General features: G+C 48.2%; 2 protein-coding genes across 19 annotated transcripts in view; one reads left to right on the top strand and one right to left on the bottom strand.

The window, feature by feature from the left end:
- TBC1D2 (TBC1 domain family member 2) overlaps positions 1-21,840 on the bottom strand; it is a 45,796-nt gene extending 23,956 nt beyond the window's left edge. The window contains exons 1-5 of one of the 3 annotated variants that reach the window (XM_043486444.1): positions 21,307-21,839; positions 18,522-18,663; positions 14,566-14,713; positions 9,625-9,758; positions 970-1,166 (exon numbers count right to left, since the gene is read on the bottom strand). In XM_043486444.1, coding sequence (XP_043342379.1) covers positions 970-1,166; positions 9,625-9,758; positions 14,566-14,713; positions 18,522-18,663; positions 21,307-21,681 — 996 coding nt within the window. In that variant the 5' untranslated portion in view covers positions 21,682-21,839. Of the gene's footprint in view, positions 1-969; positions 1,167-9,624; positions 9,759-14,565; positions 14,714-18,521; positions 18,664-21,306 lie in introns of all 3 variants that reach the window. The other 2 variants (XM_043486443.1, XM_043486445.1) reach the window with 2 other exon arrangements.
- Positions 21,575-24,576, top strand: part of LOC122452806 — a 51,914-nt gene continuing 48,912 nt past the window's right edge. For 9 of the 16 annotated variants that reach the window (XR_006272855.1, XR_006272859.1, XR_006272860.1 and 6 more), the window contains exon 1: positions 21,953-22,094. The gene's annotated coding sequence lies outside the window, so the exon portion shown is untranslated. Of the gene's footprint in view, positions 21,698-21,952; positions 22,095-24,576 lie in introns of those variants that run through there. The other 7 variants (XR_006272854.1, XM_043486452.1, XM_043486454.1 and 4 more) reach the window with 3 other exon arrangements.

Genomic DNA, 24,576 nt, shown 5'->3' with positions numbered 1-24,576 from the left:
AAGGCAGAGATGGGGCAAAAATGAGGTAGGGGGAGTGCTTTTCTGGACTGTGTTCTCCAAAAACAGAACAGAAAGGAAAAGAAGAAACGAACAAAGACGAGAATATTTATAAGTAAATACAGTATACTCTTTACCCCCCAGGAGCAAGAGCAGAAATAAAGCAAAAAGAGACTCAGGGTTTCATGGTAACTTTCATGTTGGGTCTTAGCCAAGGCTCAAGCATGGGAGTGTAGGCCTTCCTCTCAGAGGGAAAGGAGGCTGGGGCCCCAGTGGGGCCCATCTCCAGAGCACCTCAGGCTCCGAGCGCAGGATTTTAGGTAACAGCTGTGCTGGTGTCGTCGCCCTTACTGTGCTGAGAGAGCCTACTGCCCCTGCTGCGTCCCCGTCGCCGCTCTGCCACGTGACCCTGACCACTTCGTGAGGTCGCTGCCAGATGTGAACCTGATTTACTCTCTGGGTGGTAGGAGTTTTGAAGGATTTGCACGTCTGTGTATGCGTGTGACCTGTTTACTACAATGACCACGTAGCTCTTTAACTGCTAGCATTAACTTCCCTCTCTACAACGCCTGAATCTTCCTCCCTGTCCTCTGTGCTCAGCCTGTCTGCTTTTTCTGTCCCGTGACAGTCCTTCAGAAATCTGTATCCAGTTACCAGCTGCCAGCTCAAAGATCCCCCAGTTCCTTCAGTGGCCCCTCCCAGGACCCTGCATGCAGATCTCTCCCCTCCAAACAGTCCCCCTTCAGGTCAGGTCATCACAGTCTCCCAGGGGAGGTCTGAGAGGCCCTGTCCTTGGTGGCTTTGGTCACCTGGTCTGAGGGACAGCATGTTCCTGACTGATCAACAGCACAGCATTCCCAGCCACCTGCAGTTTGGCCGTTTAAGGACCTCGACTAGCGAACGCATCTTATCTGACTTGTCCAGGGGCACCAGAGCACCAGAGCCTGGGGCCTCCCTGGGGCCGGAGCTCACCTTCTGAGCCTTTAGCTCCTTGGTGAGCATCAGAACCTGCTGCTCCAAGGCCAGTACTTTCTCCTGGGCAGTTCGGTTCCGCACGAGCCCTTCGCTGAAGAGCGGGAAGGTGTTGCTCTGGCTCTTGGCTTTCTGAATGAGATTGGTGGTCAGAGAGGACTTGGGTGTAGGCTTCGGAGAATTTGCTGGATCTTTCCCTGCTCAAAAGGAGAAACACAGAGGTTGTGATCAGCAGCCTCAGTAGTTTCTCAACCTTGGGGTTGCTGCAGAAGCCCTGAAAGGCCTGGTAAAATGTAGATTGGGGACCCGACTCCCAGAGTTTTTCCATCAATAGGTCTGGGTTGGGGCTTGAGAATTTGCATTTTTAACTGTTCCTAGGTTCGTGACATTGTACAGGAGACAGGGATCAAGACCATCTCCACATCTCCATGGAAAAGAAATGCAAAAAAGCAAAATGGCTGTCTGAGGAGGCCTTATAAATAGCTGTGAAAAGAAGAAAAGTGAAAAGCAAAGGAGAAAAGGAAAGATATTCCCACTTGAATGCAGAGTTCCAAACAATAGCAAGGAGAGATAAGAAAGCCTTCCTCAGTGATCAATGTAAAGAAACAGAGGAAAACAACAGAACGGGAAAGACTAGAGATCTCTTCAAGAAAATTAGAGATACCAAGGGAACATTTCATGCAAAGATGGGCTCGATAAAGGGCAGAAATGGTATGGACCTAACAGAAGCAGAAGATATTAAGAGGCGGCAAGAATGCACAGAAGAACTGTATAAAAAAGATCTTCACGACCTAGATAATCACGATGGTGTGATCATCACCAGAAGCCAGATCCTGTAATGTGAATCAAGTGGGCCTAGGAAAGATCAACTACGAACAAAGCTAGTGGAGGTGAGGAATTCCAGTTGAGCTTTCAAATCCTCAGATGATCTGTGAAAGTGCTGGCCTCAAAGTGCAGCAAATTTGGAAAACTAAGCAGTGGTAAGACGGAAAGGTCAGTTCCATCCAATCAAGGAAGGCAATGCAAAGAACGCTCAAACTACCGAATGTGCACTCATTCTACATCTAGTAAGTATTCTGCAAATTCTTCCAGCAGCTCAGCATATGTGAACTGTGAACTTCAGATTTCAAGCTGGTTTGAAAGGCAGGAACAGAAGATCAAATTGCCAACATTTGCTGGATATCAAAACAGCAAGAAGAGTTCAGAAAACATCTATTTCTGCTTTATAGACTATGCAAGCTTTGATTTGTGTGGATCACATAAACTGTAGAAGAATTCTGAAAGAGATGGGAATACAGCACCTGCTTGCGTCTCTGAGAACCTGTATGCAGGTCAGGAAGCAACAGTTAGAACTGGACATGGAACAAAGACTGGTTCCGAAATAGAAAAGGAGTACGTCAAGGTTTCTGTCAGTCTGCTTTTTAATTACATGCAAGAGTACATAATGAGAAACGCTATGGGCTGGATGAAGCACAAGCTGGAATCAAGATTGCTGGGAGAAATATCAATAACCTCAGATATGCAGATGACACCACCCTTATGGCAGAAAGTGAAGAGGAACTAAAAAGCCTCTTGATGAAAGGGAAAGAGGAGAGTGAAAAAGTTGGGTTAAAAATCAACATTCAGGGGAGGAGCCAAGATGGCGGAGGAATAGGATGGGGAGACCACTTTCTCCCCTACAAATTCATCGAAAGAGCAATTGAACGGCAGAGCAAACTTCACAAAACAACTTCTGATCGCTAGCTGAGGTCATCAGCCGCCCAGAAAAGCAGCCCATTGTCCTCGAAAGGAGGTAGGACAAAATATAAAAGATAAAAAGAGAGACAAAAGAGCTAGGACGGAGATCCGTCCCGGGAAGGGAGTCTTAATAGAGGAAGTTTCCAAACACCAGGAAACCCTCGCACTGGCGGGTCTGGGGGAAGTGTTTGAATCTCGGAGGGCAACCTGACTGGGAGGGGAAGAATAAATAAAACCCACAGATTAGGTGCCTAAAAGCAACTCCCAGCGGAAAAGTACCCCATATGCTGGCATCCGCCACCAGCAAGTGGGGGCTGAAGGAGAGGAGGCAGCGGCATTGCTTAGGGTAAGGACCCGGCCTGAGTGCCCTGAGGGCAATCGGAGGGAGCTTTTGTGAGTTACCAACTTAAACTGTTGGACAGCAAAAGAGAGAGAGAAAATTAACCTGCCCGAACACACTGCCGGCCGTTCGCAGAACAAACGGACTGAGCAAGTCCGGAGGAGCTAGACAGCTGCGGACCAGCCCAGCCCCGCTGGAGGCAGGAGGCAGGGGGGAGGGGAACGGGGCAGGCTCGGCCCCAAGGACCGCATCCCCTACCGCACTGCAAGCAGGCCTCCAGTTTCTAACCAAAGACCTCCTGAGATTCTGGATGGTCGACATCCGCCAGGAGGGTCGCGGGGAGACACAGGGGGCACAGCACCCAACCAGCGCGGGCGGGGACTGGGGCTGGGGACGCGCAGGGCAGAAGGCGCGCCGCACCCGGGGAGAGCGCGCCCGTCAAGCCCCTGGCTGCCTGAGCCGCTCGGACGGGGAAGGCACAAAACGCAGGCGCAGCTTTGTGTTCCGCGCTTTTGTGGAACACCCGGGGGCTGGAGCCGCACGCAGCGCGGGGCGCGCTCCATATAGAGCAGCCGGGAGACTGAGCAGCGCAGACGGGAAAGCAGCGCCCCTCCCTCCCCGCAACGCGACAGAACTAGCTACCTGAATGAGAGACCACCTCCGCCCACCTGTGTCAGGGCGGAAATTAGGCACTGAAGAGCCCGGCAAACAGAAGCCAAATAAACAAAGGGAACCGCTTCAGAAGGGACTGGTGCAACAGATTAAAATCCCTGTAGATAACACCGACTACACCGGAAGGGGCCTGTAGATACCGAGAAGTGTAAGCTGGAACGAGGAGCTATCTGAAACTGAGCCGAACCCACACTGACCGCAACAGCGCCATAGAAATTCCTAGATATATTTTTACTTTTTTTTTTTAAATTAAAAAAAATTTTTTTATTTTTTATTTTTTCTCTTTTATTTTCTTTTAAAATTCCCTATTACTCCCCCGTTACTCCTTAACTTTCATTTTCATAGATTTTTACAATTTTTTTAATTAGGAAAAAAATTTTTTTTCTCTTGTTTTTTTTCCTTTCATCTTTTTTTTTTCTTTTTCTCTTTTTTCCTTTTAAAGTCCTCTATTACTCCTTAATTTTCATTTTCATTTCACTATACCCTTGTAAAAAAAAAAGAGAAGTCCTATTTTTAAGCCGAACTTCATATATATTTCTAAAATTTTTTGTTTTTGTTTTTAATACTGTATTTTTAAGAGTCTAACCTCTACTCTAGATTTTTAATCTTTGTTTTTCAGTATGTGATATAAATTTTGGACATTTAAGAATCCAATATTCAGTTCCCATTTTTATTCAGGAGTGTGTTGATTACTCTCTCCCAATCTTGACTCTCCATTTTCTACCTCAGAACACCTCTATTTCCTCCTTTCCCCTTCTCTTCCCAATCCAATTCTGTGAATCTCTGTGGGTGTCTGGGCTACGGAGAACACTCTGGGAACAGACAACTGCGTAGATCTGTCTCTCTCCTCTTGAGTCCCCCTTTTCTCCTCCTGCTCATCTCTATCTCCCTCCTCCTTCTCCTCTTCTTCATGTAACTCTGTGAACCTCTCTGGGTGTCCCTCACAGGGGAGAATCTTTTCACCATTAACTTAGAAGTTTTATTATCAGTGCTGTATAGTTGGAGAAGCCTTGAGACTACTGGAAGAATAAAACTGAAATCCAGAGGCAGGAGACTTAAGCCCAAAACCTGAGAACACCAGAAAACTCCTGACTACACGGAACATTAAGTAATAAGAGACCGTCCAAAAGCCTCCATACCTACACTGAAACCAACCACCACCCAAGAGCCACTCAAGCAGGCAGGATTTATTAAGCAAGCAGCAAGCAGTGTTGCTTGTCCTCTGTCAACTGTCTACCTTGGACCCCTGAGCTGGAGCAAGAGAAGGAAGACTAAGACCACCGCTGCAGGATGGCTTTGGATTCACTAGACCTGGCAGGTGTATAGAGCTGACTACTCTGTGGGCACATTCGTGGGCTCTCCAGGGACTTCTTGCCAAGGACCACACTTGGAGACTTCTCACAACCTTGGCATGGACACATGTTCCTTTACAATGTCCACAGCCCCTTGAAATTTCTTAGTACATCTCCAGATTCTGTCTCCTGAGGCCCTATCATGCTTCCAAATAAAGATACGCTACATTCGGTTCCAAAAAAAAAAAAAAAAAAAAATCAACGTTCAGAAAAACTAAGATCATGGCATCTGGTCCCATCACTTCATGGAATAGATGGGGAAACAGTGGAAACAGTGTCAGACTTTATTTTGGGGGCTCCAAAATCACTGCAGATGGTGATTGCAGCCATGAAATTAAAAGATGCTTATTTCTTGGAAGGAGAAGTTATGACCAACCTAGACAGCATATTAAAAAGCAGAGATATTACTTTGCCAACAAAGGTCCATCTAGTCAAGGCTATGGTTTTTCCAGTAGTCATGTTTGGATGTGAGAGCTGGACTACAGAGAAAGCTGAGCGCTGAAGAATTGATGCTTTTGAACTGTGGTGTTGGAGAAGACTCTTGAGAGCCCCTTGGACAGCAAGGAGATCCAACCAGTCCATCCTCAAGGAGATCAGTCCTGGGTCTTCATTGGAAGGACTGATGCTGAAGCTGAAACTCCAATACTTTGGTCACTCATGCGAAGAGTTGACTCATTTGAAAAGACCCTGATGCTGGGAGGGATTGGGGGCAGGAGGAGAAGGGGACGACAGAGGATGAGATGGTTGGATGGCATCACTGACTCGATGGACATGAGTTTGAGTAAACTCTGGGAGTTGGTGATGGACAGGGAGGCTTGGCGAACTGTGATTCATCGGGTCGCAAAGAGTCGGGCACGACTGAGTGACTGAACTGAACTGAACTGAGGGGATACTGATACAACTTGTGCAGGCATCACATTCGGAGAATCAAGGGACTAAATCCACGTTGTTTACACTGTGCTGGCTGGCTCCTCCAGCCCATCCTCCAAACCATGCCTGTTCCCCACTCTCCAGTCTCAGCCTGCAGGTGCTACCTCCTATGACCCTGCTGGTGTCTGCCAGGTGGCCATCTCCTCAGCCACAGGCCCAGGCTGGATACTTTTTCTTATTTCAGGATTCCTCCTCTACACTCCGGGCGATTTTCAAAACACAGATCTGTCCACTGATAACAGCACAGAATATCCATACTCTGCCTTCTTGCCCCAGTGAGTAATGGAGACCTTCTTTTGATTCTAATTACAAGCTAAATTAGGAGAGACATACTTTCCATAGCTGAATGTCTCGAGGCTATATCCTTTTATTTCCTCTAGAGCCTGGGTCAGCAGCCAATGGCCCATAGGCCAAATCAGGCCCTGGCCTGCTTTTGTAAATAAAGTTTTATTAGAACCCAGCCCTGCTCATTTATGTGTGCACTGTCTGCACTGCTCTGGCACCATAAAGGCAGAGTTGAGTACTTGCCATAGAGACTGCATGGCCCACAATGACTCAGATATTTGCTATTCTGGCTCTTTGCAGAAAATGTTTGCTGAACCGTGCTAAATTTTATTCTTAAATCAAATCTAGTGTTTGAAAAATCACTTGCCCAGACCTTCTTGTCCCACCCTACTCCCAGCCTGTGCTTTAGGGCTCTGCCATGAGCCTGCATGCAGGGCCGTGTAATGGTCTCAAGGTCAAGAGATCTTGAGGATTTTGACTGCATGGCATACATCATGTCTGTTATGAGGCCCCAACTGAAATTCTTCTCAGCTCTCAGTGCCAGAAAAAGCTTTGATTCTTTCAAGAAAATGTGTTTAGTCTTATGGACACTGAAAATAATCTAACTGCTTACATTTCCCGCTTTGCCTTGGCTGCTGAGAAGCTCAGAGCCACATTTGCTGCCCACTTTGAACAGTGTAGGATTTTTTTCTTGAGCCATCTAAATTTTCTAACTCAATTTACTCATTTATATTCCCCCAATAATATATCTTAGTGAGACATACCTAGTCATTTTAGGACTAAGATGTTAAAACTAAGGATGAGGTATGAGATCCCAGGGGAAAGGACAGATTGGACTTGCAAAATGAGCTGGATGACTTTAGCAACTTTCTTCAGGGGCCAGGCCAAGGGACAACCAGATAGTCTGGAACAGATGAAAAACAACTCCTTGGCCTTGTTGAAGGTAGGAACCAAATGGTCTTATTCCAGACTTAAAAGAAACCTGATTGCTGTTGTTGAGTTGCTTGGTCGTGTCCGACTCTTTGTGAACCCATGGACTGTAGCCCGCCAGGCTCCTCTGTCCAGGGATTTCCCAGGCAAGAATACTAGAATGGGCTGCCACTTCTTTCTCCAGGGGATCTTCCCAACCTAGGGATCGAACCCTCATCTCCTGCTTTGTAGGCAGATTCTTTACCACTGAGCCACCAGGGAAGCCAGGGCGGTCATGGAAGCCCAAAAGAAATCTGGTTGGGCCAGGTTCAAAGCAGGTTGCAGTGCGCAGATGAATGCAATGCTTCTCTCTCTCGCCATGGGGTCTAAGAGAGCAGGGAGGCTCCCTGGAGCCCTGCTGCCCTCTGATAACACTGCTGTCCACCAGCCCTGAGGGCAGGCAGTGTAGCATCACTGTGCCTATCTTACAGTTGAGGAAAACTAGGCCTAAGGCAGTGGTTTTCAATCAGTACCCTAGGATTTCACAGGAGAGCCTCAAAGGCTGACTAGGGAGAGGCTCTGGGAGAGCCTAGACTCCCGGTTCTGCTTTTATCTGCTTTGTGTATCATATTTTGCTTGTGGGGACAAGGTTTCGTGGCAATAAAGAGGTAGGTTGCAAAGGCAAGACTTAGAAATGAGGCTTCAGGCAGCAGTATGGGGCCAGATTGTTGGGCCTGAATCTTATTCTGGACGCACTGTGCAGCTGTGAGCCAGTCACTCCACACATCCGTCCCCAGTCCACTCAGTTGTTAAATGAGGAGAACAACAGTACTTACTGCTCAGGTCGTTGTAAAGACTAAACGGATTAACGGAGTGTATAGCCTTTCGTGCATGTGGATGAAACTTGAAAAGATTCTGCGTCAGTAAAAGGCACCCGTCACAGAGGACTACATGTGGTAGATTCTGTTTCTATGCAATGTCCAGAAAAGGTAAATCTATAGAGGCAGAAAGTAGATTAACATTTGCCTAGAGCTGGAGGAAGACGGAGACTGAGGCTGATGGCTGAGTAGTACAGGGTTCCTGCTGAGGGTAATAAAAATGTTTTCAGGACTTCTCAGTTCAGGGGCCCTGGGTTCAGTCCCTGGTTGGGGAACCATATCCCACATGCCACAACTCAAGAATTCATAAGCTGCAACTAAAAGATTCTGTATGCTGCAACTAAAACCTGGCATAGCTGAGTAAATAAAATAAGAAAAAAGAAAAGTTTTTAAGTAGATTACGGTGATGGGTTGCACAACTCTGTGAACAGACAGAAAGCCACTGAATTGTATACTTCAAAGGGGTGATTTGCATGGTATGTGAATTACTGGCAATTTGATCTCTGGTTCTTCTGTCTTTTCTCAATTCAGCTGGTATACCTGAAAGTTCTTGGATATCTTAATGAAACTGTGACCCACCCCCTCCAAAAAGAAAGAAAAACGTTTAGGGTAGCCCTGGCACAAAGAACCTGCTATTGATTCGATATGGTGCTAATCTTCTCTTGGGCTGTTGGTTGTGATCTTCGGGGCCTCACCAGACACTGCTCCATAGCGGTGCTTTTTCTAAAGTCACTTCTGTCCAGCCCAGGGGTTCTCTTTACTATAAGGCTTAGCTAGTTTTTTCCCAATTGTTTCCAAGTTAAAATATGTTCTAAGGGTATGAATGCCCATTTCAAAGATGCCAACCCACCCTGATGGGTCACTCATATTTTGAAAAACAAATAATAAAGTGCCATATCATGGTAGGAAAGAATACTTTTAAGTCACTTGTTCTGCTTCTTCAGGCTGATCTGATTTTAATCATCCTAGAAAAGCATTTTCAAATCCTTTCCTTATAAATTTAAAAAAAAAGGAAGAGAGAAAAAGTGAGAGATATTTTCCTTTATTACTTCAAGAATCATTGCTTGGTGTTTCAGTTTGGGAAAATGAAAGGTGTTCTGGAAATAGATGGTAGTGATGGTAGCACGAGAAATGTGCAAGAACCCTACACTTAAAATTGGTTAAAGTGGTAAATTTTGTTATGTATTTTTACCACAATTTAAAAATAAAAGTGGGGGGGACATCCCTGGTGGTCCAGTGGCTAAGGCCCTGCATTCCTAATACAGGGGGCCCAAGTTCAATCGCTGGTTGTGGAATTAGACCCCACATGTCGCAACTAACGGTTTGCATGCCGCACCTAAAGATCCTGCCTGCCGCAAAGGAAATTCAGCACAGCTGAGTAAATTCAATTAAGAAAAAAAAAAAAGAATCGTTACTGCTGCTAGACCCACGGAAGCCCAGGACTGATCTGGAGCAGTCCATCTTTGACACAAAAGCAGGGACGCTGGTTTAGGGAAAAACAGAGGACACCCACGTAGCCTCTGGAGGCAGCTGGGACCCGGGCAGGGCTCACCTGGGGCACCAGGGCCGGGGGGAGAGGCCTGCTCCTCTCTTTGCGCCTCCTCGCTCAGTGGGGAGTCTGCGCCGGGGGGTCTGTGGCCTGCTCCGGGGGTCTGCTTGCTGCCCCGGATGTTGCACACTGTGTTTCTGAAAGGAAAACAGAGGGTCAGGAGGCTGCTGGCCCTGCTCTGCGGCCCGCTGCCCGCTGCCCTCCCCGCTGCCGCAGCTGGTGCTCAGGCTGCATCCCCAGCCCTGATCACAGCCTGATCAGCCTGCCAGACTCCAGGCTCCCTGCAGGATTCGGCCCCTCTGAGCCTCTCCCAATACCTGCATCCTTCCCCTTTCCGCTTTTTCACCCCCACATCACCTTCCGTAGGTAACGTTCCTCGTAAGCAATGCAAGCTTGGCTCCTCTGCCTCCAGCCCCACTGCTGGAGTGTAAGCTCCATGAGGGCAGGGGTGTCTGTCTTCTTTGTTCACTGAGATGGACTTGCCAGATTAACTTTCCTGAAACCTTCACCTGGTCTTATAATGATTTGGCTTAAAAAGCACTAGTGGCTCCTGACTTCTGCTGAGAAAAGTTCCAAACAACTCCCGGCCTCCTGCTCCCCTTGCTTTCTTTCCCTGCTCAGACCTGTTCCTCGGCAGCCTTCACTGATCACCTCACAGCCTCCAAGGAGCTTATTGCACTTCAGGGGTGGGCCACCCTTTGACCAAGCACTTGCCTAGGCTAAGTAATGGTGTCTTTTCTTCAAGAACTGGGCACTAACCTACCTGCATGCCTGTGGGTACCTGGCACTGGGTCACATGCGCCCAGAGTGCAGACTCAACAGACTTTTTTTTTTTAATGTGGACCATTTTTTTTTTAAGTCTTTATTCAATTTGTTACAATATTGCTTCTGCTTTCTGTTTTGGTTTTTTGGCCAGGAGGCATGTGGGATCCTACCCCCCGCCCCCCCAGGGATCAAACCTGCACTCCCTGCATTGGAAGGCGGAGTCCCTGATGAGAAAAGTTCCCTCATCAGCTGTTTGCTTTGCAGGAAGGAACTCAGTATCACAGACAGCTGACCGGGCAGTGCAGACCACAGAGAAATTCAGTGAGTTGAAATGGATGAAAAGGCAGTTTAACTGCATTTATTTTCCCTTTGCAAAGCGATAAAAGCAGATATATTCCAAAACATAAACAAGGAAGAAAAAAATGACTGAAGAGTTCACTACGTCCATGTTTTTTAAGCAGGATATGAACCATTGTGCAAGCTCAGTTGTGTCTGACTCTTTGCGATCCCATGGACTGTAGCCCTCCAGGCTCCTCTGTCCATGGGACGAGAACACTGGAATACTGGAGTGGGATTGCCATTCCGTTCTCCAGGGGATCTTTCCCACCCAGGGATTGAACCTGGGTTTCCTGCATTGCCGGCAGAGTCTTTACCATTTGAGCACCAGGGAAGCCCTTGGTAGACTGAAAAATCAGCTTGCTATCATGATAAACATCTAAAAAATGGAATAGAAAACATCAGAATGCACCCACTTAGAAAGGGTTTTCTTTTGTGTATTACATATATGCATACTGAGCTATAAAATAAGATGGTCCTCTGTGTGTGTGTAAGTTTTTTGATAATTAATTCAATCTCTTTGTTATAGGTCTACTTAGATTTTCTACTTGTGAGTCAGTTTCAGTAATTTGTTTTACTTGTAATTTGTCCATTTCATCTGAGTTATCTAATTTGCCAGCATAGAATTGTTCATACTATTCCCTAATAAACCTTTTTATTTTTGTGAGGTTGGTAGTAATGTTCCCCTCTCTTGTTTCTGACTTTAGTCATCTGAGTCTTTTTTTTTTCCCTTGGTCTTTCTAGCTAAATGTTTGTCAATTTTGTTAACCTTTTCAAAGGATTATCATTTGATCTTAAACTTGTTTTTAAAACAAAATCCAGTTTTTTAGTACAGTTGGGTCCAGAATAGGAAAAGAATGAGATTGTTCTCTTATGGCGAGTACAGCTGACTGATGGAAGGTAAAATTAATCAATTAAATTAAGAACAGAGAAGAAATTAGAACTCAGCACTCCTAACACCTGAACTTGAATAAGGTACCCTTGACTCCTTGGACTAGACATTTCCTCTTCCTAGTTCTTACTTTGAAAGTATTAGTTGCTCAGTTGTGTCTGACTTTTTGCAACCCCATGGATTATACAGCCTGCCAGGCTCTTCTGTCCATGGAGTTCTCCAGGCAAGAATACTGGAGTGGGTAGCCATTCCCTTCTTTAAGGGAGATCACAACCCAGGGATCGATCCTAGAGGAGCACTATTACTGATTAGCACTCTGTGCCGGGTCTTGTACTGAGCCCCATCACATGAATCTCACACATGATTTGGTGAAGACCCTGGGGAACATCCCTGCAGCCGGAGGCACGGTCTGATGGGATGAGTGCACTTTGCCTCGCCCAGGGACTGCAGCCTCCCCAGCATGTCCAGGGCCTCACAAGTAGTCACTCCTGGGGTATGGGAAGGCATAGAAACCCCAACTAAGATCGTTCTAAGCCCTAGCATATGTCTCCGCTGGGGACAGGCAGCTCACTAACCACTGTCACAGGCCCGGTGGCCACAACCCAGCCAAACCACCATGCTTAGAAGAGGCATCTCCACTCTATTGACTTTGCTTAGAGCAGTTCGTGGATCATTTTCTGTGTAGGTTTAAGTAGATCTGAAAGGCCTGGTTGAGCATGGGGGCAGTGGTCATAAAGCCTTGTTCTGGAAGGACAGATAACCTTGGGCAGGTCATTTATCTTCTCTGAGCCTGGGTTTTCTCATGTGCAATGAGATGCGGGATATATCCACAACCAACAATGACCTGGCCCTTGCATGGGCCAGGTTCCAGATAAACACTAGGAATTCACTCATCTCATCCTCACCTACACACATTCAACTCATTTACTCCTCACAGGAGCCCAATGAGGTTAGTCCTATTATACCCTCCACTAGACAGGGAGAATTGAGACTTGGAAAGGTTAAGGAATCAAAGCCACAGAGCGAGCAAGTGGTGGAACTGAGGCCACAGATGCGGATGTCTAACCCATGTCTGAGAACTCAACCATTAGATGCCACCTTACGGGTTTGTCCAGACGTCTCAGTGAGAGCGTAAAGCACCTAGCGCAGTGTCCTTCTTCGAGTATGACCAGGGCTCATGGCGTTACCAAGAGCAAACACCAAATCCAGTCAGGCAAGGGCGTGCAGGAGACAAGGGTCTTTCCAGGGCTGTGGGCAGACAGGGCACTTGCAACACCATCTCACATTTTCTGCGGGTTATTTCACGTGACTGAGTGATCCTCGGAAACTTCCTTTTTTGCATGTTCTTGGTTCCACTTCTGTTGTTTGGTGGCCGTCAGTAGGCATGACCCTGGCTTGATCTTCGGTGAGACCACTCTGGACACACGCTGGCTGGGTGGTTGGGCTCCTCAGGGCCCCTCTCCCCGCAGCAGGCTCACCCCCCGTACCCAGTTCCCTCCTGCTTCATCCCAGGGAAGACTCTCTGCAGGGCGCCCTCCTCGGCCACTCATCCTGGGGGGCTCAATCATGCTGCATACCCCCAAGTCTCTCTCTCCAGATCAGACCTCTCTCCTGAGTTCTAGGCCTTTCCATCCCAATGCCTGGGGGGGGGGAGGGTAGTTCCATCTCTAGCCAGTAGGCCCTAAAGGACACTCATCGTTATTTTCCCTAAAATCTGTTTCTCTCCTGGGAACAGCACCACTCCCCTACTAGTTACCCAAGCAAATTCAAACACTGAAGCCGACAGAGAGAGGAATGCTACATTTGAGTCACACAGAACCAGGGTCTCTAATTCAAGTCCAGCAAACAATCTATTCTGCTTTCTAAAAGACCCCAGCTCATCTGACGTCCACAGAGAAAACAAGCACCCAAACAGGATCAGTACTGGGTATTGTCTGAATTCCCCAAAGCTTCCATCCCTTCGATTAGAGCAACAATAAAAACAGCTGATAACATTCAATATTTAAGTGCTCACTGATACCCAAGCACAGTTCTAAAGCATTTTACCTTTAAACTTCTTGCCCCAAACACGCACACGAGGCAAACATTACTGCATTTACATTTACTAACAATCTGAGTGAAGCACAGAGAAATCAAACATCTTGCCAAGGGTGGAACAGCCTATGACTGGTGGGGCCAGGATACAAACGTAGGCAGTGTGGTCTGAGAACCAGGCTATACTGCTGTCTTGTTATAAGCTGTTTAAAACAAAGCCTGCCAGTAGGAAATATAAATTATATATATCACACATGAGTAAATGAAAAAGCTGAGACATAATCGACATACAGTAAATTACACAGGCGAAAAGTGAATAATGATGCATTTGACATTTGTAGAAAACTGTGAAACCATCACTCCTTACACTGAATAGATCTCAATTATGCACATATCTATGGGTTTCCCTGGAGCTCAGTGGTAAAGAATCTGCCTGCCAATATAGGAGATAAGAGTTCTCTCCCTGGGTTGGGAAGAACCCCTGGGGAAGGAAATGACAACCCACTCCAGGATTCTTGCCTGAAAAAATCCCATGGACAGAGGAGCCTGGTGGGCTACAGTATATAGGGGTCACAAGCGAGTTGGACACGACTGAGCAACTAAACAACAATGTACATATGTATATGGAAAATGTGAGGGAGGAGATGCTAAGAATGCTTGCCTGGGTAAAAGGACTATGGGTAATTTTAAAATTTATACTTTTCTGGGTGTTTCTAATTTCTTACAGAGAATGTGTACTATTTTAAAAATCAGAACAAATGTAGTATTTTAAAGTAATGATGTCATGAATTGAAAATAAAGGGCCTAACCCCCAACCCAGCTCCACCTGCCCTCAGGGGAGTAACACCAGATCGCTGTAAGCTCTGGAGGGGGAGCTGCCTGCAGCTTGGCAGGCCCCTCAGCTGCATAGCACTTACTGTATTTCAGTTCCCAGGTGCTTGAGGGAAATATTCTGAAGGGCCGAGGGCTTGGCATGGACTGGCTGCCAGGCAGCCGCCACGCCCACAAGCTCAGTGGGTGTTTTCACGGGACACAGGAACGCCTCCTGCTCCTCCTCCTCTTGCTCTGGGGAACAAAGAAAAGGGAAATCATCCATGCTCTAAGTCACTGCACTTAGGAAGACAAGCCGGGCAGTGTCATGATTGGCAGCAAGTGAGAGTCTGTGAGCTGCAGAGCAAGGCTTCTCACTAGGTTAACAGCAACCAGAGGCAGGCTTTTCGCCAAAGGTTTTGCTGGGACAACCTTCCTGGAAACCCCCTTAAAAATATGCAGAACTGCAGATATTTCTACATCTGAGAATCCATCCCAAAGAAGTTGTCGGAAATGCAGACTAAGCTTTATGAGCTAGGAGGCTCATCCTGGCACTGTTTGGCCTCACACTGGAAATAATGTTAAGGATCTGGGGATAGGTTAGACACATCATGATGCCTTCAGGCAATGGACTATCACTCCACCATTGAGAACAATGCTAATGAAGAATGCTTAGGAATACGGGGAACATCCACGGGATATAAAGTGGAAAAAGTTGGGATTCTAGTATGATCTCAACTGTCCAGAAAAAGTCTCAAAGATATACACTCTGCAATCTTAACAGAGGTCAGAACTGCATGATGGGGTCAGAAGTGGGCAGGTTATGCTCATCATAGTTTACCTCTCCCGCCACCTCACCAAAGTTTCTATAGTAAACATGGATTCTTTTTATAAACAGAAAATATATATTCATCAAAAGCAGATATTAATAGTGAGATTTTGTAACAGGGAAATTTTAGGGTGCCAATACTGAGTGCCAAAAAAGCCAAGTGCCTTTTGTATTATTACATGATCAGAGGTATGTTTAAATAAAAGGCAGGCAGGAGTCCATGACATAACATTAACACTGGCTGTCTCTGGGTGATAGGCTTATGGTTACTTTTTCTTCTAGTTTTCTGTGTTTCCAATATGTCTGTTTCCTCCAAAATGTTTAATAGTAAGGAAGGTTTCAAGGCTAAGGAAGCATTATTTGAAGTATAAGAGAGAGGGAGGCAAAATATTTTGAGGTCACTTTTGAGTGTTACAAAAAGTGGGAAGAACGAAGGCCACTTGAGGGGTGGCATGACCCTGACCAGGCAGCCCCTGAGGGTGACGGGACAGCAGACACTCTTCGTTTGAGTCCTCTCACTGGAGAGTAAAAGATTGCAGGGGTAGAGGAAATTTATTTTTGCACTACATCTACACAGAGGGCACAGGTGCAAAAACATATAAAACACAGGCTCACCTCTGAAGGGCTGAGGGCTTGGCATGGACTGTTTTACGGGTTCAGTTCCAGACAGATGCCCCCATAGAAAACAGAACTGATGTGACCCAAGGCTCTGGTCTAGGGTCTCTGGGCCCCTCTCCAGCCTAGAGAGGGAGGTGTACCTGCCCTCAGAGAGGTGCCCACACAAACAGCTTTCAGCAGCATTTACTTATAATACTCCTTTTGCCTGAACTCTAAGGCCTGCCACATCACCAGTCTGAAGAAATCACCACAATGAAATTGCCTACCCAGAAGGTCGCTGCTTCCCCAAAGGGCCCTGAACACATGACCAGCTGTCCCCACAGTCTGAGGGGTGTCTGGGGTGTGTGTGTGAGTCCGAAGACTAGGGTTCAAATTTCAGTGTTGACATTTTCTTGCTGTCTGACCTTGGACAGGTCTCTTAACCCCTTCGAGCCTCAATTTCCTCTTCTGCACAATGGGAATAAGTACCTACCTAAGATCTCTGTGAGGATTAGGGAACTTGAGGCACGTGAAGTGTGAGAACACAGTCAGTAAGTGGTATGCATATTTCTATGATGATATACATAAACATCCTTCGTAAACTGTGTCCTACTTTGGCAAAGTGTTATTATTATTATAGATCTGCTGACTCCCCCTTGATCTTCCATGGCTCTTATAGAGACCAGGGTTTAGGGCAACTATAAAATAAAGGTGTAAACACTTAAACGCTGCAGAGAGCATGCCTTGCAGATTGCTCAAGGACATGACTAGACACTTCTGTAGAAGATGAGGTGTCCATGACTCAAAGTCAGATGCGAGTCTGTTGGTTTTTGCTCCCCTAGGAGCATGCCTCTGCTTCCTCCCAGGAAGGGCGGAGGCTGGAGAGGTGGGGCAGTCTGCTCTAGAGGCTGATCTGGGGTTGGCCAAGTCACTCAAGACTCCGGAAATGTCTTTCTGGGGATGGGATGCTGCTATGGGATAAGAAAGGCTTCCGAGGAGAAGCCTTACCCCCACCCCATCCCCCCACCCCGGTCCCCCGCAGGAGACTGGCACCTGGTCATTAAGGCAGCCACTCCCCTCCCCCCATACCCAATGCAGGGGCAGGCCCAAAGAGGCCCACCGAGTGTGCTGATCCAAAGGCATTCTTCTGCTAACCTGGTTCTTTGGACACTTGGGAGTCCTGTCAACGGAAGGCTTCCTTGGTACTTCTAGTCTGAGGGTGATCTGGCAACTGTGTCATTCAGCCACAGGTTCTGGCCTAGTCAGGGTTATTGGCTCTCCCGGAGATGGGAGTGGAGGGTGAGAAGTGCAGAAGCAGGAGGTGACAGTGTAGCGTGGCCGGAGAGCATCAGCGGGGATGCGTCAGGGGGACAGCAGCAGGCGGGGACGCCGCCGGTGCTGCTGACGGGCACAGCCCAAGGTGGGCGTCGGGCGCACAGGCAGAGGCGAGGCCGGGGAGGACAAGGCCCGAATCTGTGCTAAACTGCTGGGCTGGGACACGGAGGGCGGCCGCGGAAGGGGCGGGGCTCAGACTCTCATCTGAGAAAGCTCGCCCGGGCTGCAGTGAAGGGGTCGGGTCTGCGGTGGCAGGCTGGGGTGTGCGGATGTCAGAGGAGGCTGCTGTGGTTGCCCAGCTAAGAGTGGAGCCCTGACCCAAGGCAAGAGCCGTGAGGGCCAGAGAGCAGACATTGCTGGCCCAGGGGACGGACTGGACTGACCTGAGATTCAGGAAGGGGCAACTGTAAATGAAGTAAATGAAGGGGCAAATGGTAAATGAAGGCCATTTGCTGAGGGAAGGAAAAGTGGGGAGAAGGATAAAGGCAGATGAGCTCGGTCTGTAATGCATCTGGGTACCAGGGTCTAGGAGGCAGCTGGCCACAGGTCCCGCCCTTGCCCACGGGGGTCCCTGTCAACTGCTGGTGAAGCGCGACAGACACGCTCCAGCCCTGTGGGTGGTTTTTTGTCTCAGTTCTAAAGCCTGCCAGTCACAGTCCTGGCTGCAATACAGGGGTGGGAGGGTATGAGCCCCAGGACTCCTCCGTGCTGAGACGTTTCAGGATTTGGGTTCTTATGGGTCACCTGGGGGTGAAGGTTCCGCCCTACAGAAACATGGGATTTGATCACGGATCTACTTGACTCCAGCACAAAAGCATTTATGTCAGAAGCAACAACAATAACTGCATTTTCTCATTAACCTTCCTCACAGGTTGTGAAATTTCTTGAGATCTTCACATAATTGCCATCATCATAGTATTAGCTGACTCTACTGAGCTCTGACAATGATCAGGCATCATTCTAACCACTTAAGCCGCGTGGATTTATTTAATCTTTATAACAACCCTAAGAAGTAGGTATAGTTTATTAACCTCATTTTACAGGGAAAGAAATGGAAGCTCAGAAGCATTAAGCAACTTGCCTAAGACTGCACAGGACGAGGATCTAAAGTCAGCCAGCGTGGCCTCAGAGCCTGCGTTCTTGCCATGGATGCTATACTGTCGCCCTAGCTGATCCTGAGCCACATCCCTGGCTCTCTGCTTCTTTAGCAGAGGACTCCTCCCATTCACTCCCAACAGGTGGGTAGAGGCTTGGTCACCAAAAGCCCTGGGTGTGTGGGCAGAAGGCAAGCCCGTTGGGTACCTAGCTCAGGGCGCAGGGCAGGCCCATTCCCAGCCAGAGCAGCGTCGGGGGCAGCAGGAGGTGCAGGCAGGCTGTTGTGGAACTCCCAGCGCTTCATCTGCAGTTGCTGCAGCCAGTACAGCATCACTTGCTTGGTGGCAGCCTGGGAAGCACAAGGGTTAGTTGGCAAGGCCCTGCGCCCACACGGGGGCACTGGGGTGGGATGTGAGGTTAGGGGAAGTTTGGCAACTCTCTCCTTCCTGAGAAAACAAAAACCAAACAAAACACTGCCACTGTGGATGGGTGCCCATCTTTGCAACACCACATGTTCCTCGGTCACAGGAGATAACCAGGCTCTGAGATTCTACTCAGAGGTATCTTAACCTTTTTGGGCCTCAGTTTTTTCATCCATACTACAGTGATGATAACACTTTCTCCATAAGGTGGCTATGAGAGTGAAATGAGGGGAGGAAAGTGTCCAGCAGAGTTCCCGACATGCAGCAGGTGCTCAAAAAGTGCTCAGTGGATAAAAGAGTCTGGAGACATTGACAGCGAGGGAGAAAGCTTTGACATTCTGACTTGGCTGGGGCCCGGGTAGCCTCACTACCTTCTTGTGGGACATCGCAGTGTCCTAGTCAACTTTGTGGAATGAGGAGAATCCCTCCTTTTTGAGAATGATACGACTGGGACCTGGAAAGTCACACACACACAACAACAGAGTGGCACCTCCAGGCCGCCCCCACGAGGTGTGCCTGATGCTGGTCATCGGTCCCCCAGTACTGGACGGTCCGCACACCTACTCTCACATCCATTACGTGGCCTGACCCTCCACTGGGGAAGCCGGGCAGGAGTGCTTGGCCCCTTCTATAGATGGAGAAACTAAGGCTCTGAGGTGGCCCAGGCAGGTGGTGATAGAGCTGGTCCCAGAACCCGGGTCTCCCACTTCCAAGCCAGAGACCTGTTATAATTTACGGCCAGGAGATTGTGACTTATGGAGAGAAGGCCGGGGATCAGATGGGCTGCAGAAGCTGGGCAGCTCGCTAGGATTGGAAGGTGAGCCTCACAGAGATGACCACAGTCAAGGCCACGTGAGAACATGAGCAAGCAACCAGCGCAAGCCCTCTTCTCAAGAGGACCACTGGTGAGGTGTGCAGAAGGTGGGGGCTCCATGAAAGGGGCCCTCAGCCTGCCATGGAGGGATCAAATCAGGTAAAATGCTGCCACCATTCTCTTTCTATATATCAATGCTTTCCCTGAGAGCCCTCAGCTTCTCCCAGGGCTTCACCATGACCTTGTGCTCACAAACTCCCACTCATACCCAAACATCCCATTTTATTAATTCTTTGGACACGTGTGTGTTGAGCATCTATGGTATGTGTCACGGACTGTGGTAGGCAATGGAGACACTGGTGAGCCCACACGGCCCCTCTCCTCTGGAAACTTAAGAATCTACCAAGGGCACACATGACTGTATGTCCTGTTGTTCCCTCCTCTGGGGTTCCCTCCCGTCAGTGACTGGCCCAACCGGGCCTCCTCTCTCATATCCATAGCCACCTGCATGTGTCTCCTTCCCCAGTGCCACAGCTCAGCCATCATTCTCTCCTGACAGACTCTTCCCCACCCCCCCACTGCAACCTGGTCACAAGACTGGCCTGGCCATTAAAGTGCAACTAAAAGCTCTGAGCTATATTCAAGGGGCTCAATAGATTCCCCATTGGCGGGAAGTGGGGGTGGAGGTGCAGGAAGACAGGGTAGGGGTGGGAGGGATGCAGTCTCCGGGCACACTCCTCTCTGAGTGTAGATTCCAGGACTCCGAGCCCACACCAGTCTTTCTCTCCAGCTAAGTTCTAGGCACTTTCACTCGACAAGTACTTTCTGACCTTGGTTCTGTCACTATGTGTGTTCATTCAGAAAATACGTATCGAGCACCCACTACGCGCCAGCAGGAGTCTAGGCTGAGATTAATTCCGCAACTTGTAGCTGCCTGTCATGTGCCAGGTGCTTACATAACTTGTTTTAGTCTCACAAACTATCTAGGTACTAAGAGGTTAACTTGCCTTGAGTCACACAGTGAGTAGCTGATGCAGACTTTGAATCCAAGCCTGTCTGATTTCAAAGCACGTGGCCTTTGCAATGCTTCAGGCTTTTCCAGTTAAATATGATAATAAAACAGAACTTACTGATGAGAAAACAGGTTTGGATATGCTTCAATGAACAATGTAGGTTGATCAGTGAAACCTAAGTATTTATCTCCCAATCTCTGCCAGCGTTTTCTCAGCATTCACTCCCCTTGGCTACAACATCAGGAAAAGTAATTCAGAATCCAGGCCTTGAAAGATGATTGCAAAGCTCATATCTTGACTATACTTCAGCCCTAAGTAAGAAAGTTACGGTAACTGCCTAGTTTTTTGTTGTTAAGCTGGTAAGTCTTGTCTGACTCTTTTGCAACCCAATGGACTGTACCCTTAAAGTTTTGATAGGGTACTGAGAGTTGGAAAGCTATGAGATTCCAAGTGTGGGCTACACTACTTTCTAGTGGTGTGACTCAAACCAGGCCCTTTACCCCTTTATGACTCAGTTTTTTTGATCCGTAATATACGTCCATCATCCCGGCCTTTACTGCAGGAACGTAATGAGGAAACGGGTGTGACTGCGCTTTGAAAAGCACAAAACCCTGGGCACTCAGGGTTCACTGAGGTGATCGGGGTCGGTGATTGGGGTACGTTTATTGTGACTACCTATCTGTGCTTGGCGGTGCCCTGGGATCCCATCCCGGCCAAAAAGGCGAAAAAAGTGCTCCATTTACCTTCAAGGTAATCATCCGGTTGGGAGTCTTGATTTCAAAAGTCCCCTCCTCGGCGTCCGCCTTGCAGTCAAAGACCGCACTGGAGAGGTCGATGCTGTCCAACGGATTCGCATCCTGCGCGGTCCGCGAATAATACAGGTGACATTTCCTCTCGTCGAAGAAGAACCAGCGGGATTTCCAGCCCCGGATGGGCCCCTTGCCACCAAACTTACTTAAATATCCACAGAGTTTTTTGGGGGCCGCCTCCAGGGGTCGGGTGCAGCCCTCCGACTCCTCCGAAAGCGACACCTCGGGGACCCTGGCCGAGTCAGCAAGCTCTTCGGACCACGGGACGGAGGAACCAGACTCCGCGGGGTTTTCCTGAGCGCCCTCCATCGCAGAGGGAGTGGAGGTGAGTGGCCCAACCCCAGTCAAATCTTCAAAACTCAGGTGATAACCTTCCAAGAGGGAGTGATCCGACGGGGGCGCGGCCAGTGGTGACCCGCCTCCAGGAGACGACGGAGGGACTCGGTTGGCCGCATTTGTCAGCCTCACAGATCGAAAGCCCAGTAGGGGCGGGTGGCCACGCCCATTCGGGCCTCGCCCGCCGGGACACGCCCCGACACGCCCCCTTCCGGCCCCTCCCATCCCGCCTACTTCAGGCTTTTCCTCGTTGCCTGTCCGCCATCTTTACTGGGGGCAGCTTCCGGCGTGAGGCGGTCCGCAGGTTGAAGGCGTGGTGTTTCCGGATTAGTTCACCCGCGGCAGGGAAACGGAAAGAGACATCGGTCCTCGGGGACACTGCTCTGGTAACTCGCGTCATGACGTGGAAGGGTGGCCCTTTCTCGCGCCTTGTGGGCCTCCCGCCTTTTCTCCTCAGGTGCCGCTCCGGTCACCGTCGGACGGCGGACAGCGCGGCCATTGGCTGAAAGGGACGGCCTTCTCAGTGTCGCCACTTCCGGCCCCGCTCACGGCGTGTGGGGCTCGTGGGCTCTGCCAGGGTCTCATTACCCGCGGCTGTTTATTCGTGGCTCACCCCTGACCGCGGCGGCCTCTCCGCCCTCCGTCCCAGCCTCGTTTTCTGGCTGCCAGCGCTACGTGGGGCGCCTGGTCCGGCTGCTGCCCTGACGGGGGTCGGACTCCGCAAATTGCAGACAGACAGTTTGCCTAGATGTGTACCTAGGCCCTGACTGACTCGCTCAACTTCATGTCTCCTCCTACCACTTGACCTTAAGTTTTGCCCCTTCCCTCCGGTCTTAGGTGCATCCCTCCACGTCTGTTCACCTCTTCCGCGGCTTCATGGTGCCCTGGCCCTTTCTTAGCTCCCCTCCGTTTAGCTGCTCTTTGTCTGCAGCCCTTAACAGAATTCTCATTTTTCCGGGTAAATTATGCCCAGAGACTGAGATTGTCTTTGCCAGTACAGTAATTTTTTTTTAAATATAGGTTTATTGCAGAAATTATAATTTATAGTAACAGTATTTCCCAAGTCACTAGTATACGGGATAATGTCTCTTAATAAGCTATTGAAGACGTAACATCCTCCGAACCGTAAGAGGGCCACAAGGTTAAAACTGTTTTGATAGATGATTTCTAAAACTGTTTTTCCTGTCTTCCCCTTGCGTTGCTGGGAACTAAATTTGCATTCTTTGTTACTGATTAATGCTGGCGGGCCTTCTTGCTAGTTTTGCTTGTCCCTCAACCCCAGTCTTAAGACTTTCCTTAAATACTCCTGGTTTCTCCCCAGAAGGCAGGCTGGTAATTGTCAGGAAGTTAGTCTGCTACTGTCTTCATTTGCTGGCAAATCAATGAATTTCGCCTTCCTTTATTCTCAGAACCTTCTCATTATCCTCAGTCTGCATTGGGAAGGAGGACCGAATTTTCAATTACAAAATCAGTGATATGTTAATTATACTGTTGTTCCAGCCAAAGGGGGGAATGAAAGCAATAAAATCCAACTTTAGTTCGGGTGTACCTTTCTATGAGTCGGTTCCTGGTATAGCCAGTCATTCCTTCCAGTTGGGTCCCATTACCGATGTTGGTAGAGGTTGCTCCAGAGATTATTCCTCCAGAGGTTATTCCTCCAGGGACCCTTACACGGCTTGTGCCACTGTCTACAAGGACTGGCACTGCCAGGTTAGGACCAGGTCTCCCTTCTCTTCTGAGACTGCTGCACAGTTTAACGCCGCTGTTGACCAGGAGTAGCCTGGCTGGGGCCGGAGCAAGTGTCTGCAGAGCTTCACCGAAATATTTGAATCAGCAAAGAGTAGCCTTGCCCAGACGGAACACCCTAGACTTGCTCATCAGACCTCTTGGTTTTTATCCTCTAACAGTCCATCATCTGATGGACACTACTGTCTTTACTCTAGTATAATGATGTAATGGTCCTCTCCACTCTGGGTGTGAAAGTTCTGTAAGAAAGTCCTAATATCCTACTTCAAAACAGTTTTTTCAAAGCAAATTCAAACCACAAACAACTTTGTCCCCAACAGCTAGTTTTCCAAAGATGGATTTGAAATCATCATCAGTCAATATCAGACACTGATGCACTCTCAGTGATGGTGACGAGAGGCAGTGGATGAAGGTGAGGGTTCTGTGGTCCCTTTCCAGCTCTGCAGTCTTGAGCGATTTGCTCATGCAAGGTCTCAGACTTCTCATCTGTAAACATGGGAGACAGATTTAGGTAAAGTTAAATGAAACTTAAGCTCACCTTCAGGGACTACTCAATTTGCTATATTTATTTTTTTATTCTGAAAAAGCATCCATCTTTGTATCTAGCTTTGTGTTCATAAATGTTTTTTTTTCCCCTCAAGTTGTGCAGATTTGATAGGCTCATTTTCTTGTTTTTTAAAAAAATATTTACTTATTTATTTGGCTGTGTCGGGTCTTAATTGCGACATGCGGGATCTTGAGTTGCGGCAAGCAGAATTTTTGGTTGTGGCATGCGAACTCTTAGTTGTGGCATGTGGGATCTAGTTCCCTGACTAGGGATGGAACTCAGGCCCCCCACTGCATTGGCAGCATGAACCACCAGGGAAGTCCTTTGTATTATTCTTCAATACTGTATAAATTCCAGTTTCCATAAATCTGGATCCACATGATCAATATTGCGAGAGTTACTTTGCTTTTAAAGTAATTTGTGTGAAACTACAAGCACAGAGGGTGGGACACAGTAAATGTTAACCATAATTAAAACTCAGTAAAGAAGACCTCGAGGCAAAAGGCAGTAAACCACAGACAGGATGATAGATTATATAGTAGAATTCATACCATTTAAAACTTGGAAATACTACA

This window comes from Cervus canadensis, chromosome 14, assembly GCF_019320065.1.
Source record: "Cervus canadensis isolate Bull #8, Minnesota chromosome 14, ASM1932006v1, whole genome shotgun sequence".
Classification (NCBI taxonomy): Eukaryota; Metazoa; Chordata; class Mammalia; order Artiodactyla; family Cervidae; genus Cervus; species Cervus canadensis.
This window is presented reverse-complemented; position numbering and strand designations above follow the sequence as displayed.